Below are 16,619 nucleotides of genomic sequence, written 5' to 3'. Positions count from 1 at the left end.
CCTGGGAGAGCAGCAGAGAACGTTGCAAATGTTTGGACTCCCGCACCCATGTGGAAGACCCAGAAGCTCCTTGTTCCTGGCTTCAGCCTGGCCCAGTTATAGCTGTTGTGGCGACTTGGGGAGTGAACCAGAGGATGGAAGATCTCTGTCTTTCTCTCCTTCTCTCGCTGTAACTCTATCAAATAATAAATCTTTTTTTTTTTTTTTTGAAGAATACAATCTGATAGAAGCCTGTGAGACAGGAATTATATCCTTGGGACACCAGATACTGACCCAGGGGCATGTGTGTGCAGGTGAGGCAGGGGTAGGAGTTGGGGAGTCACAAGTCACTTTCTAAGGGAGCTATGTGTGCGGCCCCAGCTGAAGCAGTGGAAAGGGGAGTTGCAAGCCAATGGACAGCATTAGCTGTCAGGCTCAGAGAGAAAACTGCCATCATAACAGAGACGTAAAGAGTGAGCTAGTCAGGTCAGGTCTGGCAAACTGGCTAACTGGTAGAAGGCCTATGAACTGGATGTGAGGGCCAGGAGTTGCCAGCTACTTGGGACTTGTGAACAGCACACTTTATGCACTCTCTTTTCCATTGACCTAACCGAAGGAAGAGAAGAGTATGAGCAGGGAGTTAGGTCTGATGGCAGAAGGAACATTTTCCTTTGTTATTTAGTACTCTGTAGAATGTGACCTAAAACCAGGAATCCTGGGAAAGTGTGGTTGGTTGCTAGTGTGGTTCTACAAGGTAGAACCAGTCATGGTTATTCCAGGATCTTTGTTTTACACATAGACCTCTGCATGACATGTCCTTGCATGCTTCCATGCTTACTCTTGTACTCATAATTCCTTCCCAGTTCGGTTTTTTAGATCTGGGATTCTTACCAGTTAAGTCTTGCCAACTAGGAATCATCTTAGAATTGTACTGCTGCCAGCGCCACAGCTCACTAGGCTAATCCTCTGCCTGTGGCACCGGCACCTCGGGTTCTAGTCCCGGTTGTGGCACTGGATTCTGTCCTGGTTGCTCCTCTTCCAGTCCAGCTCTCTGCTATGGCCCCGGAGTGCAGTGGAGGATGGCCCAGGTCCTTGGGCCCTGCACCCGTGTGGGAGACCAGGAGAAGCACCTGGCTCCTGGCTTCGGATCGGCACAGCACGCCAGCTGCAACGTGCTGGCCATAGCGGCCACTTGGGGGGTGATCCAATGGAAAAAGGAGGACCTTTCTCTCTGTCTCTCTCTCTCTCACTGTCTAACTCTGCCTGTAAAAAAAGAATTGTACTGCTTGTACTTTGTTCAGTTGGAACCAGAAAGATGTCAACCCCTGATCTGTTTGGTTTCTTATACCTACCACCTTATAACTAATTAATACTTTTTTCTCCTTTCTAGAACACAAGCAAACATTCCCAAACATTCTGAAAAAGGGATACTTGGAGATTAGGAAGGACCATGACAGTTACTGGCAAAGCTGTTACGCAGAACTCTCACCCTACAACTTATACTTCTACAGCCTTGACAGCAGTGGGAATCAAAACCTCTATGCCACGTACCAGCTTTCACATTTCCAGAGCATTTCTGTTTTGGGCAACCTTGAGGCCAGGATGGTGGATACCATTCTGTATGACAACACCCAGCTACAACTAAAGGCAGAGTCACCGTGGGAGGCTCTGGACTGGGGGCAGAAGCTTTGGGAAGTCATGCATGCTGCTGTGCCTGGTTCTGTGGGACGTCAGGATGAGCTGGCAAACTCTCCAGGGCTTGGCCATCATGTTGACTGTACTCACAGCCATTGTTTACAGAAGAAATCCAATGGGCTGCCGCCACCATCCTCTGTCTCAGATAATCCCAAGCAGTACCAAAACATCCTTAAGTCAGGGACACTCTATAGGCTAACCGTCCAGAACAACTGGAAGGCATTCACATTTGTGCTGAGCAGGTCCTACCTAATGGCTTTTCATCCCGGCAAGCTGGACGATGACCCCCTGCTCAGCTACAATGTGGACGTGTGTCTGGCTGTCCAGATGGACAACCTGGATGGGTGTGACTCTTGCTTTCAAGTCATTTTCCCGCAGGATGTCCTCCGCCTCCGAGCTGAGACCCAGCAGAGGGCTCAAGAATGGATGGAGGCTCTGAAAACGGCTGCCAACACAGCAAGGAGTTCAGAGCAAAACCTGCAGGTCACACTGAGAAACAAACCCAAGGATCAGCCTGGTGGGATCGAGCTCAGGAAGAACAAGCGCCAGTCCGTGACCACAAGCTTCCTGAGCATCCTGACGACTTTGTCTTTGGAAAGAGGGCTCACCGCACAGAGTTTCAAATGTGCAGGTATGAAGCCAATTTTCAGTTTAAAGCTCAGTAAAGAACCAACCTGAATCTCGTGATCGAATGATTTCACTTTAAAGACCTCTTTCATAGAAGAGTTGTACCTGCCATGTGTTTATACACCTGATCTTAGCCAAAAGGCCAAGAAGCGATACCATGTGTTCATAAAAGGCATCTCTCCTCCAAGCAGTAGGTTTTTAAAACATCTGTCTGTTCTCACGATGCCACTGAAAAAAGAAAACAGAAACAGCCATGATCCCCCCTACTGCATCAGAATCATTTGGCCAAAACCTAACCAGACTAGAATTTAGGCTTCCTGCCTTGGCTGCAATCCCATTTTTTCTGCCTTCTTGAATAAAGGTCACTGTGAATATGGATGTCACAGATTGTCTCATATGAGACATTTGGGTTCAAAGCTGACAACAGACACTCCTCAGGCAGGAAAATGTGCTCAGTAACTATCACTGATGGTGACCTTGTCAAATCCTGTTAAGGTATAATCTAGAGTAAGCCTTGACAGAAAACATAGAAGTGGCTAAAAGCAGGGTGGGTGATTATTCAACAGAAGGCCTCTGAGTCATGGTGGGCCTGTGCCTCATCATATATCATGGGAAAGCCTGGGACTTCCAGAACTGTTGTGTGAGGGTGAGACACAAAGTGGAGTTCAAGGCCAGTAATATTTCAGTTTTTTAATTGTTATTTTTTAAAAAAGATGTATGTATTTGAAAGGCAGAGTTAGAGAAGGAGAAACAGAAAGAGAGTTCTATTTTTTGGTTCTCTCCCCAAATGGCAGCAACAGCCAAGCCTATGTCAGGCCAAAGCCAGCAGCAGGGAGCTTCATCTGGATCTCCCACTTGGGTGGCAGGGGCTCAAGCACTGAGCCATCCTCCACTACCTTCCCAAGCCATTAGCAGAGAACTGGATCAGAAGTGGATCAGCCAGGACATGAACCATAGTCCCTAATTTTAATTTTTTAAATTGATACATATCTGTGACTTTTTAAAAGATTTATTTATTTACTTGAGAGACAGAGTTACAGACAGACAGAGACAGAGATCTTCCATCTGCTGGTTCACTCCCCAAGTAGTGGCAAAGGCCAGAGCCGAGCCGATCTGAAGCCAGGAACCAGGAGCCAGGAGCTTCTTCAGGGTCTTCCACATGGGTACAGGGGCCCAAGCACTTGGGCCATAGTCTACTGCTTTCCCAGGCTATCAGCAGGGGCCTGGATCAGAAGTGGAGTAGCTGAGACTCGAGCCGGCACCCATATGGGATGCCAGTGCCACAGGCAGATGCTTAACATACTATGCCAAAGCACTGGCCTCCATATATGTTATCTAATTCTCATTATTGCTTCTTTCCTTTATTCCCCATTCTTCCTATCTTCCCCAAAAACATAAAATAGGAGGGGAAAAAAATCCTCACTAAACCAGATCTGTATGTCTACCATAAACTAAATCAAAATTATTTCCCTTTCACTAAACCTCGCAATGTGTAACAGCAATTTACCATGCAGATGGCTGATTTGGAAGGTTTCAAGCCCGTTAGCTTTATATGTGCTGTTTAAAAAAAAAGAACAAGAAGCTCACCACTAGCTAAGACCAAGTTTAAAATTTTATTCTTGTTCCTGCATTAAAAAAAAAAGGTATTAGCAAAATGAAATCCATGTCTTATATTTAGGTTTGTTCTGATGCTGGCCTTTTTACTGAAAAATTTACCTAAGGGGATGGTGGGATCATGTAAGTCATCCTGCTTTGACCCAAGGGTCCCTGGGACTACAGAGCAGAGAGCTGAAGGGTGGGGTTGCAGAGGCTGGAAACATGGAGTTGACTAAGAAGCCCTACTAAGTGAGGTGCTGCAGGACACCTTGTGTTAAGTCAGCCAGCTACTTTTGGTAAGTGGTTGAAATTAAGACACACTAGTTTTAGCAGTTTATTGAGTTGTTTAGAAATTATTGATATTTTTGTGTCTTTTTACTGGTTTATATGTTATATTTCAAAGTCTAGGCATTCAGTAATAATTCAACAAGTGCTTACTCTGTGGACATCCTAGGATTATATACATCTGTGGCTTTGGTTTGCTGATTGGACCATCAGTCTGCTGTTGTTGGAATAAGGGAAAACAGCTCAGCTTAGTTCTCTGGATAGAGATGGGAACTGCTGAATCAAGAAACTATAGTAAAAGAGGAAGAAATGCCTGGGATGATACACAGAGGTGGTCGCCCATTTGTCACCTCATTCACCTTCCGCTGGGAGGTTTGCTTCCTAATGGAGAGTGCATTGCCCGCATTCTTCACTGTAGTAGTAGCCTTACTATCCTCAAAGGAAAGAGAGATGCAGGTAGAGGGTACCATTCAGCAAGCCCAGGGCACCCAGCAGTCAGTGAAATGAAAAGATGAAAAAGACCCAGGTGAATATAAGAGATAGGAAGAAGGGAGCTAAGTAGAAAAGAAGAGGAGAAGTAGCAGGTACCAGGCAGGAGTAGCTCTTCCTGGAAGCTGCTATAGGCTTGAGTGATAGGAAGCCTTTCTTTGCTGTCTGAATTTGGTGCTCATGAAATCTGGCAGTTGGAGGACAGGCTGGAGAAAGGTAGAAGAAGGGAATTCAGGGAATAGCATAGTGTAGCCTACAGCTCATTTGCTCTGCTCAGCTTTTACCTTCACCTTGCATTTGGAATTCTGAATGGGGCACAGGTGGATTTCTATCTCGGGTGGAGGAGTCAGTCCCAATTGATCATCGTGTGATAGATCCCAGAGTGAAAAAAAAAACACAACTGAACAATGAAATTCTTTTAAGTGCCCCTTCTTCCATCAGAAAGTGTTATATACAGTGGCCTTGTGATACACACAGTGCGTCTCATCCTACTTGACACTGGCATGTGGCATACTGGTTTCTTTTCTCAGGTAGGAACACTTCATCTCCTGTAGGGGGCAGAGTCTCAAAAGAAAAAGGCAAAACACTTGTTAGAGCAAACCTGTGAATGTTTTTTAAATTACTTGGGAGGCTGTTCATTATATCATAGATTATTATAGCAGATGGAACTTTGAAAATTGATGTGTGTTTCTCACAAACACAGTTAATCTAAGCCAGCTGCCTCTTCCTTTGGTACCTATGTCCTCCAACTTTGCAGCCTCATAAAAACACATGCTGTGGAAAAGCTAGTTACATAGCCTGTTTACCTCCCTCAATGCCACCAAGTCCAATATGTTGTTTATAGTTAGTGTTGGCTATATGTGTTACTTAAGGAGAAGCTGATTCACAGTATTTTCTGGTTCTAGGGGACCTCTGTAGATCACAAGTTTTTGTCTACTTAGTCCCTTTCCCTTTAAATATTTTGGATGAATAAGCTTTAAAAGTGTACTGAGTAGCTCTTGATTATGATGTCATTCAGTTGCTATTCAGGGGAGCCACGAATGTTGGCTTTATATCTACAAATTAGTGCAATTGGCTTTATGAGTATTTCACCATATTTTTTCTTTAAAGAGTTTTCTATATCCTTCTTCAAAACTTAAAGTGCTCCTACAGAGAAGATGAACCATGACCATACAAAAATGCCTGAGGTTAAAAATAGCTTTGGGAATATATGCTGATTCATAACTGTGAGAGTATATGTAATATATTTACTTATGTTATACGTGTTATATATATACATATTTATATATATATGTTAGCTTGTTTGTTTATTGGAAAGGCAGAGAGAGAGAGATTCTCTCTACTTGTTCACTTCCCACAACAGCTGGGACTGGACCAGGCTGAAGCGAGAAGCCAGGAATTCCATCAGGTCTCCCACGTAGGTAGCAGGAACTTAAATACTTGGACCGTTGTCTGTTGCTTTCCAGGTACATTAGCAGGAAGCTGAATGGGAAGTGGAATAGATGAGACTCAAACGAGTACTCTGATATGGGATGTAGATGTCCCAAGTGGTGATTTAACCTACTGTGTCACAATGCCTGCCCCATAAGTCTGTATTTGCTAACATGTACTTGGCCTTTAGATATATTTTTTAAAGATTTATTTTGTTATTTATTTGAAAGGCAGAGTTACAGAAAGGCAGAAGCAGAGAGAGAGAGGGGTCTTCCATCTGCCAGTACACTCCACAGATGGCTGCAGTAGCTGGAGCTGCGCTGGTGTGAAGCCAGGAGCCAGGAGCTTCTTCCAGGTCTCCCACAAGGTTGCATGGGCCCAAGGTCTTGGGCCATCTTACACTGCCTTCCTGGGCCATAGAAGAGATCTGGATCAGAACTTGAACTGGCGCCCATGTGGGATGCCGGTACTGCAGGCAGTGGCTTTACCTGCTGAGCCACAGTGCCAACCCCGGCCCTTTGATATTTAATTGTAACTGTTCCATGGCTTCTTCTCCAGCTCCAGGGCCTGCAGTTAGGAAGCTCTGGCCACAGTGGTTTTCTTTCTGTTCCTGGAACTTACCATGGTCATGCCTGCCTCCAAGGCTTTTACACTTGCTGGTCCTATGTCCAGGAATTTGAAAAATAAGTTCTTCCATTCATTCTTTCACTTATTGTGTGCACGGAAACTTGAGTACCCAGAGATGAGTCAGTGCTGCAGGAAAGCAGGTATGGCTCTTGCCCTTGTGATCCTGGCAATCTCTTAGGGAAGATAAGATATTGATCAAACAGCTGCATCAGCAAATGTCAAGTGGCAGCTGTGACAGAGCTACAGAAGTGAGGCCCGCATGGGATGAGAGATTGTCATAGGTGGGGCCAGGAAGAAGTAAATGAAATTGTACATCTCTAGCCATTTTTGACAAACAGAAAAAGACAATCAGAATGGTTGAACTAAACATTTTAAAATTTTAATTATTGTTTAAATATGTATTTATTTGAAAGACGGAGTTAGAGAGAGAGGGATAGAGAGAGAGAGAGATTTTCCATCTGCTGGTTCATTCCCCCAAATGGCTGCAACAGCCAGGGTTGAGCCAGCCTGAAGCCTGGAGCCTGGAACTCCTACCAAGTCTCTCACATGAATGCAGGGGCCCAAGTACTTGGGACATCTTCTGCTGATTTCCCTGGCACATTAGCGGGAGGCTTTAATTGAAGTGAAGCATAGCAACTTGAACTGCTGCCCATATGGGATGCCTGTGTCGCAGGCAAGGGCCCTAACCCAATGTGCCACAACACTTACCCCTGAACTTAACATTTAACCTGAAATCACAGAAGGGTTTTTTTTCCCAAAAAAAATTTTATTTATTTATTTATTTAAAGATTTTTATTTATTTATTTGAGAGGTAGAGCTACAGACAGTGAGAGGGAGAGACAGAGAGAAAAGTCTTCCATCCGTTGGTTCACTCCCCAAATGGCTGCAACAGCTGGAGCTGCGCTGATCTGAAGCCAGGATCTAGGAGCCTCTTCCTGGTCTCCCAGGTGGGTTCAGAGGCCCAAGGACTAGAGCCATCTTTTACTGCTTTCCCAGGCCACAGCAGAGAGCTGGATTGGAAGAGGAGCAACCGGGACTAGAACCGGCACCCATATGGTATGCCAGCACTGCAGGCAGAGGATTAACCTGCGCCATGGTGCCAGCCCCTCAGAAAATTTTAATTAACCTAAATTATTGGAAATTTTTTACTAAAAGGGGGAGAGTGAGAAAGGTCCATCACCCACCTACTGGTTCACTTTTCATGTACCTGTAATAACTGAAAGACAGAGAGATCTCCCATATATTGATTCATTCCCCAGATACCTATAACAATTAGCGCTGGGCCAGGCTGAAGCCAGGAGCCAGGAACTCAATCTGAGTCTCCTATGTGCATGACAAGGACCCAAGAACTTGAAACCATCACCTGCTGTCTCTCAGAGTATACGTTAGCAGGAAGCTGGAATCATAAGTGAGGCTGGGACTTGAACCGAAGCTCTCTGATATGGAGTGCAGATATCCAAAAATGGGGTCTTAACCACTGTGCCCCAAAGAAGGTTCTTAACCAGTGGAGCACACATGATGGACATGGGTACTAATTTGGTGTGGTTTAGTACAGTATTTCTGAAACAACTCGATTGCAGAAAGTGGGGTACACTTCCTTTATGAAATTAGTGACTAAAACCCAGAATTATGTATGGCAATGGGGAATCTATGATGTTAAAATATTAATGCTAAGGCAAATTATCATGCAACTTGTTAAAATACTTATGAAGTATGTACTAGAAGTATATAAATGAGATTGTTCACAGAATGCTGTGTAAATTAGGTCATCATGCAGAAGTTCTGTTTCTTTAGGAATTTGACATGTGTACCTCCCTTTTAGTTTCTTTGGCACTTGCACACACAGATAATTTGCTTGTAATTTCCCAGCACTCAAGAAACCTGCTGGCAGGCATTGTTGGTGTAGCAGGTTAAGCCACTGTGTGGGACACTCACATTCCATATGAGTGGTGGGTGAGAATCAGGTACACTGTACTTCCATTCAACTTCCTACTAATGCACCTGGGAGCAGCAAAAGATGTCCCAAGTATTTGGATTCCTGCCACCCATCTGGAGACCCAGATGGAGTTCTGGATGAGTCCTGACTGTTGGCATTTGGGGAAGTAAGCCAGTGGATGGGAGATTCTGTGTCTCCCTTTGTTTCTATGATTTTCAAATAAATTAATTAATTAGGAAGAGAGGGAGGTAGGGAGGGAGGAAGGAAGAATGACAGGAAGATAGATAGATAGATAGATAGATAGACAGACAGACATTGATTAGAAAAGGGACATGATGCAAAGTTCACCCTCAGAAGTGTTCCTGGCAGGTGACATTGGATGGCCCATGGTGGGGCACTGCTGCAGACTGAACTGTGCTTGAACGTGTGAAAGGCAGAGACACTGAGAGAACACGGAAGGCGCTCCTTACACCAGCTCTACACTGTCACTTTTCTGGTTTTACTCCTCTGGCTGCTGTTTAACCTCTTGGGTTGCTGTTGGTAATTACATCTCCCTGGCTTTTAGAGTTTGTGCTTTCCTTTTTTTCCCCTCCAGCCTTTGGGAGGGGTAAACCCGATGGGGGGAAAAGTTTTGCTGTGAATTCTTCAGCCATTTAGTGCAAATTCCTGTAATTACCGGCATTGTGTCTTCCCTGAATGGCACATAATACAGCAGAAGCCATTCCTAATTGAGACCTTACAGGAGGTACAAATCCCCTCTTTGTTCAGCCTGACAAATTAGTGCCAGAAAGTGGCAGGGTCCGAGTGGGAATCAAAGGCAAGAAACACAAAGATGGAACTTAAGGCTACAGTAATAACTCTCTCTTGTCCTGACGGGAAAAAGTAATGACCAATGAAAAATGAAGCTTTTTTGTGATAAATTCCCTTGACATGACAGCACCTCAGGGCTGCTTTATTTATTTAGCAAAAGTGATTAAATAGTAATACAACAGGGCTGCCCATTGTTCCCTGGATGCCCCCACCTCACAGACTCCTGCTGCCTCGGCTAATTGATTGACAATGAACCTCTGATAAAGAAGCATGTTGTTAGGACCTGGGGTGGGGGCAGAGTTTCCCCCCACGTTGTGTATCTGATATTGTGTGTGTGTGTGTGTGTGTCACTTTTTGTGTGAATTGCATTCTAGTTTCTCTTTGCCCCTCCCTCTTTCCCTCTCTTCTCACCCTTGCCTTATTTATTCCCCTTCCGCAAGAACTGTTCTCTGGTTGTTCCCAGCTGACATTCACAAACAGGTAGAGAAGAATTGGAGTTGTGCAGGCCTTCCACAGAGTGTATCTTTGAGACTGTCTTCCCCCGCTGTCTGCCTGAGCCACCTTGTAAGGCAGAACAGCATTGTGAGAGAAGAGAAGGGGAGCAGGGGACCGATTAGCTGTGCTCTGAGACCTGAAAAGTGTTTTGTTTACTTTTTCATTTGTGGGAATGGATATCTGAAACTTGTCTTTGCACTTAGACTTTCTCCTAAATAAATTTCTTGCTCAATTTAAAAAAAAAAATCTGTGCACTAATAACATTTATGTGTTGTTGCTGGGGGCCAGTTTGTGGAACAAGAAATGAAGACTGGAGCCTTTTTGTCTCCCCTCAGTTCTCAAAGCCATGGTTGATTGTTTGAAGATCAAATCTGGCTGCTTCTGATGTAGCTCATGACCACAAGGATGCTGTAAGTTGTGGGAAGATGACCAGAGGCCTCAAGACATGTAATTAATAGCTCCTGGTTATGTATGCTCAACTAGCTAAGCTGAAGCTAAATCCCTAATTTAACTCTGTTACAGCTGCAAAAACAAATCATTTCAAGCCCCTATGAAAGAAAAATATATTAAACAAACAGTATCGACCTTGTTAATTCCACATGGCATTTCATGTGATAAATGAGGGAGTATTTCTGGCAAAGGCCTGTTTTATGACATCGTTTAGACATAAAGGATACCTTTAACCTAGCAATACAAGCATCCCTGATAGAAAGTATAGGGTGGTTAATTATTCATTAGATAGCTGCCAGTCTGGAAATAAGCACTATTTCTTTATTGGACCTAGCTGTATTGGACTCATTGGTCCTGGGGTAAATAATGCAGAATGACAATTCTTAAAGGGAAACTTTATTTGAGAACTAATTATGCATGCATCTATGCAAAGAAAGATCTGTTAGTTTATAAGGAGCAAGCAGGGCAGTTGTATATTATTACACTCTTGTGGGAAACAGAAGTTCTAGGGTACCCCAAATCAGTTCTTATTCTCATGGAAAACTACTAGGGGATCCATTCATAGCCAAAGTGCCAGATGTTCTAAGGAAATGAGAGGTGGGAACAGAAGGAAATTGACTTTCCTTGATATTCCAATTCTTATCTTTACTGCTGTTTTCAAATTTGCCTCCCTCTTGCTGGAAATAGAAATAAGGTGAAGATTTATCTGGGTTAGGGAACAGGCAGGTAGCCAAGCAGAGGAGGAAAGTATAGTGAAGAAAATCCCAGATAGGCCCCCAAACATGTACAGCTTGGATAAATGAGAATTGTATAGTTTGTCATTGCCTGCTCACATTATATTGTTAGAGTCATTTTTTTATTGTTTCAGATCGTTGTCTTCCAGAGGAGAACTCCCTGGGGCTGTGTGTGTGTGTGTGTGTTGTGTGCTTTCCCCAACTGCGAACATGACCATTGAGGAATTGCTGGTAGTAAAATCCTTAAGTGTAGTTTTAGCAGAGGGTGCATTTCAACAAGACTTTATTAAACCCCTCATGTGCGTCACACATGCTCTGCCAGGCACCTCCAGACATGCAAGTAGAAATGAGGTGTAGACTTTGCCCTTCAAAAACTTGTAGAATCCTTCTCCTCCTGAAAAAACAGAGAAGGCTCCAAGGGAGAGAGCAGGAGAATGGGAATGGCTGGCCAGTGCTCAAATCACTATGGCCACTGGCTTGGAGGCCATCACATCCCTATCTCTGCTTATGCTAGAGAGTTCCCTGTTCTGGAGAATTTGGAAGCAAACAGCTAAAATGGTTCCCCACATCCTAGCCCATTTAAAATGTTCTCTTTACATTTCCTATAGAATTAAATTCAGAGAAAATCACCTTGGTTTTTACTACCATCTATCAAAGATAAAATGTGAGTTTTTCTTGTGTGCTCAGTATGTAGTAGGCACTGTGGGAGATACAAGAAAAGTATAGTTATGGTCTGCAATCCCAGGACTTTATAGGATGCACAAAGGAGAACGAGAGATGATAGATTATTATGCTAGGTTCATGCTGTGTAGCACTTAGTGTTAAGAAAAGCATCTGGCAAAAACATCAGAACATCAAATTGGTTTCTCAGAGTTTAAGTTACATTGCTTTGTGAATGATTGGCAGTTTTACCCAAGGGTTGTTGATTGATGGATCCTTTCCAGCCTAGAAGGTTGTCAGTAAAGGTACACGATAATAATGAGAAATGGCATAATTTAGTAATAAAGGGCAAGGACTCTAGAGCCAGATAGCGCAGGTTTCCAGATCTCAGGAGCTGTGGAACCCTGTGTGGATTACTTAACCTCTCCGACTCTGTTGTTTTTTCTATGATGTGAGAACATAGTCACCTTTACTTTATTACTTGGTAGTGAGAATAAATTGAGTTACAGGGCTTACAAAAGTACCTGGCACATAGTAAGTGCTATATAGAGTTAGGTAGTATTAGTATTTGGTCAATTATAATAATTACCTGGATAAAAATATCATAGACATACTTACTAGATTTGCAACTATCATGAAGCACATTGGGCAGTTAATATGTTGAATGAAAAAGTTGAGATTCTGAAATATGAACTAAAGGAATGGATTAAAACAAACAAGATGAAATTTAGTAGGAATAAATAGTCCTGTACTTGTATTAGAAACTTAGCTGCAAGAATAGCAGGTAGAGGAGACTTGAACTGATAGCAGCCTCTGTGAGCATACAAATAAAGCAGCTAGGAAGACAGCATTTGTGTTGGTGCAACTACATCAAAAGTATCCACAAAACAGATCCAACAAGAAGAGAGAATATCCTTAGTGTTTTCTGCCCTAGACAGACCATCCTGGGAAAGTTCAGTTATGGATTCTGCTCTTTAAGAACTCTCAGAGTGTGATAAGATAATGAAGGGACTAAAAGCCATAGCATGCAAATAAAACCTAGGCTAGGGAAGACACAAATGTCATCTTCATGTATTTGAAGGCTACCACATAGAGGAGAAATGGGCTTATCCTATAATTCCATTGAACCAAGGTAACAATATCGTGGATGGGTTGGTTTTTCCCAATTTAAGAAAACTCAATGGCAATGGGTGAAAAAGAATAGAACAGTGAGTGGCTTGGCCAAGGTACTTAGAAGAGATGGAATTTTGAACTCAAAGTAAGTTGCTTAACTTGTCTGATCCAGAAGTTTCTTATCTGTAAGATAAAGAAATTCATTCATTCAGGCCTTCTGCAAATGTTTATTGAAGCTGTGCACTGTATGTAGGGAACAAGACATTCACATTGTATTCTCATACAACTTAAAAATTGGAAGTTAGACAAATAAATAATTACAATACACAGTTGAACTTAAAGGTCCTTGACTTTTTTCCAACTCTTCATCACTGTATGGCATATCTTGGAGGAAACAGCCATATTCCGTACAGTATGTTTCATCTTTCATTCTCTGATTCTTTGAATATCTGGAATATTAGAACAGATTAATATAGTCTCCTATTTAAACCTCATTTAATAAGTAAGACCTTTAGTCTTTCAAGAAGAGAATTTAAACCACTAAATATATCAGTTGACTAAGAAAACAGAAGACAGGAATCCCTTTTCCTGACTCTGATATCTGTCATTGGATAAATTACTTAATTTTTGCCCTCTTTTGTTAAGTTTCTAGGTAGGTCCAGGAAAAATTTTAAATCAAAATAAATGTATAAGGAGAATATGAATATACATTGAAATAGTAATGTGAGTCTGTGAAAGAAGAAGAATGTTATATAATTTGTGTTTTAAACCATTTCACATCCTAAAATTCAAAGAGATTTGATCACTTTATATAAGGAGACTGTTTGATTTTACAGGATATAAATTTGCTTTTTTGATTTATTCCTGGTATTCTCATCATAGAAGTCACATGTTCGTCTTTGATATGTTTCAGAAGAATAAAATCATTTTGAATTTCAGAAGATATGGGTCTTTTGATAGACCTTCCTGAACTTCATAGGCCATAGCTGTGCTCTTTTTTTTTTTTTTTTTTTTTTTTTTTTAAGCGGTTCATTTCTCCCAGTCTTTGTTGCTATACTTTGGTCTGGAAAGTTCTTGTCCCTTTTTGTAGCTTTCTTTTTGGTTAACATTGTTCTCATCATGTGCTCATTTCTGCTCAACTTCTAAAAGAAAGTGTTAATGTACCATTGGACTCCACATTAAGTTAGATGTTTATATTTATTCTCTTTCCCTGGGAGAGAAATTGGTCTAGGTGATATTTTAGGATAAACCAGGGTCGAAATCCTTCTTAATTCTTGCTAAGTTCCTTTAAAAACTAAGCTTTTCATGGACCTCCTAAGAGAAAGTGCTATCTGAGAGGCTTTTTAGTACAATCCATTATACTTCCTAAGGGCAGAAATATACTTAAGTGAAAAACTTAGCATTTTAAAAATATATCTCTAGATAAGCAAATTTATTAATGTAGCAATATCAATTTATTTTTTAAAAGATTTTATTTATTTATTTGAAATTCAGAGTTACAGAGGGAGGAAAAGAGAGAGAGAAGTCTTCCACCTGCTGGTTCATTCTCTAAGTGGCTACAATGGCCAGGGCTGAGCCAAGTTGAAGCCAGGAGCCAGGAGCTTCATCTGGGTCTCCCACATGGGTGCTGGGGGCCTAAGTGCTTGGACCATCTTCTGCTGCCTTTCCTAGACCGTTAGCAGGGAGCTGGATCAGAAGTGGAGAAGCTGGGACATAAGCTGGTCCCCATATAGAATGCAAGCGTGGTAGACAGCAACTTTAATAGCTACACCATAATGCCAGCCCCACCAATTTATTTCTTGCATTGATATTTTCATTAAATCATTAATTCATTAAACATGGACCACTTATAGTCCAAGAAATTGAAGTATGAGAGTAAACTAAACTTCTGCCTATATGTCTTTATACCTTAGAATATGCTAACACAGAAAATGTTTTAATTAAATCAGATTATTACAAAAACAAAAGATCATGAAACTCCTTCCCTGGTGTCAGCTAAAAACTGGAGCAGTCCTGTAAAACCATGAGTATTGGGATCAAGGATATCAGCCATGTTTGGATGTTCCTATGGTTCTGGGTGCAGGTCTGTACTGTGCTTTGTTGGAGACTTTCTTTTTTTAATATTTATTTATTTATTTGAAGGTCAGAACTACAGAGAAAGAGATGTTCCATCCTCTGGTTCATTCTTCAGATGGCCAACATTGGGCCAGGATGAAGCCAGGAACCAGGAGCTTCATCTGGGTTTTCCACATGGGTGGTAGGGGCCCAAGCACTTGGGCCATCTTCTGCAGCTTTTCCCAGGCCATTAGCGGGGAGCTGGATCAGAAGTTGAGCAACCAGGAGACAAACTGATACTCAAATAGGATATTGGTACTGCAGGCAGTGGCTTTACCCACAAAGTCAGCCCCTGTTGGAGACTTTAGAGTGTGAAAAATCCTAACTTCAAAGAATTTTATTGAAGCCTTTCCTGACCACCTTCCCCTTCTGCTTGCACACATTGCCCCAGGTAGAATATTTCCCCTCCATGATCCCACTCCACTCCACTCATGGCATTCAGTCACAGGCCTAAGATGTGTGCTTCATGCTTTTGAGGGCAGGACCACAGCACCAGTGAGTCTACACAAGGATCTCTTAACATGTGGCCTGAACATCATTTGCATCACAGTCATGAATGAGATGTGGGGAGGGATGGATGGACCCTTCCTGAGACCTGTTGAAATAAGAATCTCTGTGATTTTTAATGAACAGATATGTTTAATTGATTTGGATGTACAAAGTTTAAGAAATCGCTGGCCTAGCCCATAGGATGTTCTTAGTGAGAGAGGCAAGCTACACTTCAGTTTTCTGAGGGTTATATAAACACATTTCTTTAACCTGTTTTGTCTGTATGGGCTCAGTATTGGCTATCAACCTGCTGTCAAACATCTCCAGGTTTCCATTTCTTCCTTAAATTTTGGAAGCATCAGTGATGTTCTGATGGGAGTCTCCTCCAAAGTACAAAGAAAGCAAAGGGTTAATTCAAATCGTTTACCTGCATTTTGGTTTCCTTCTAATACATCCTGGTGTTATGGTGAACTGTTGTTTTACACTTGATAAGCCTACTTAGTATTTGAATTTGAGACAGCCTTTCCCTCCTACACGTTTGCTACTAGCCAAGTTTTGTTTCACCTCAGTGACCACAGCAGCCTCCCAGTCAGTCTTTCACTCTAACCTTTCCCAAAACTTAACTGCAACCTTTCCCAAATCTTAACTGCAAATCTTAACTGTTATTAAAATTCAAATGCTGTGGCTTAGTAGGCTAAGCTTCCACCTGCGGCGCTGGTATCCCATACGGGCATGTCCCAGCTGCTCTATCTTCAGATCTAGCTCCCTGTTTATAGCTTGAGAAAGCAGTAGAAGATGGCCTATGTGCTTGGGCCCCTGTACATACATGGGAGACCCTGAAGAAGCTCTTGGCTCCTGGCTTAGGATTGGCTCAGCTCTGGCTGTTGCAACCATTTAGGGAGTGAGCCGGGGAATGGAAGACCTTTCTCTCTGTCTCTCCCTCTCTCTGTCTGTAACTCTGCCTATCAAATAAATAAAATCTTTTAAACAATAAAATAAAATTCAAATTGTCCCCAGTGGTCCTTTATTTTGGCCTAAACATGAGCATCCTTACGAAGACCCTGCGAACCTCCTCAGTTTTGACTCCT

At 42.4% G+C, this 16,619-nt stretch overlaps 1 protein-coding gene across 8 annotated transcripts in view; it reads left to right on the top strand.

Annotated features, from left to right (window-relative positions):
• The window catches only part of PLEKHM3 (pleckstrin homology domain containing M3), a 278,205-nt gene that overhangs the window by 52,088 nt on the left and 209,498 nt on the right, over positions 1-16,619 (top strand). For all 8 annotated transcript variants that reach the window (XM_062190562.1, XM_062190525.1, XM_062190542.1 and 5 more), the window contains exon 3: positions 1,370-2,305. In XM_062190562.1, the coding sequence (XP_062046546.1) occupies positions 1,370-2,305 (936 nt within the window). The remainder of the gene's footprint in view (positions 1-1,369; positions 2,306-16,619) is intronic.

This window comes from Lepus europaeus, chromosome 1 (genome assembly GCF_033115175.1).
Source record: "Lepus europaeus isolate LE1 chromosome 1, mLepTim1.pri, whole genome shotgun sequence".
Classification (NCBI taxonomy): domain Eukaryota; kingdom Metazoa; phylum Chordata; class Mammalia; order Lagomorpha; family Leporidae; genus Lepus; species Lepus europaeus.
The sequence above is the reverse complement of the archived record's forward strand: the minus strand, read 5'-3'. Positions and strand labels throughout refer to the sequence as shown.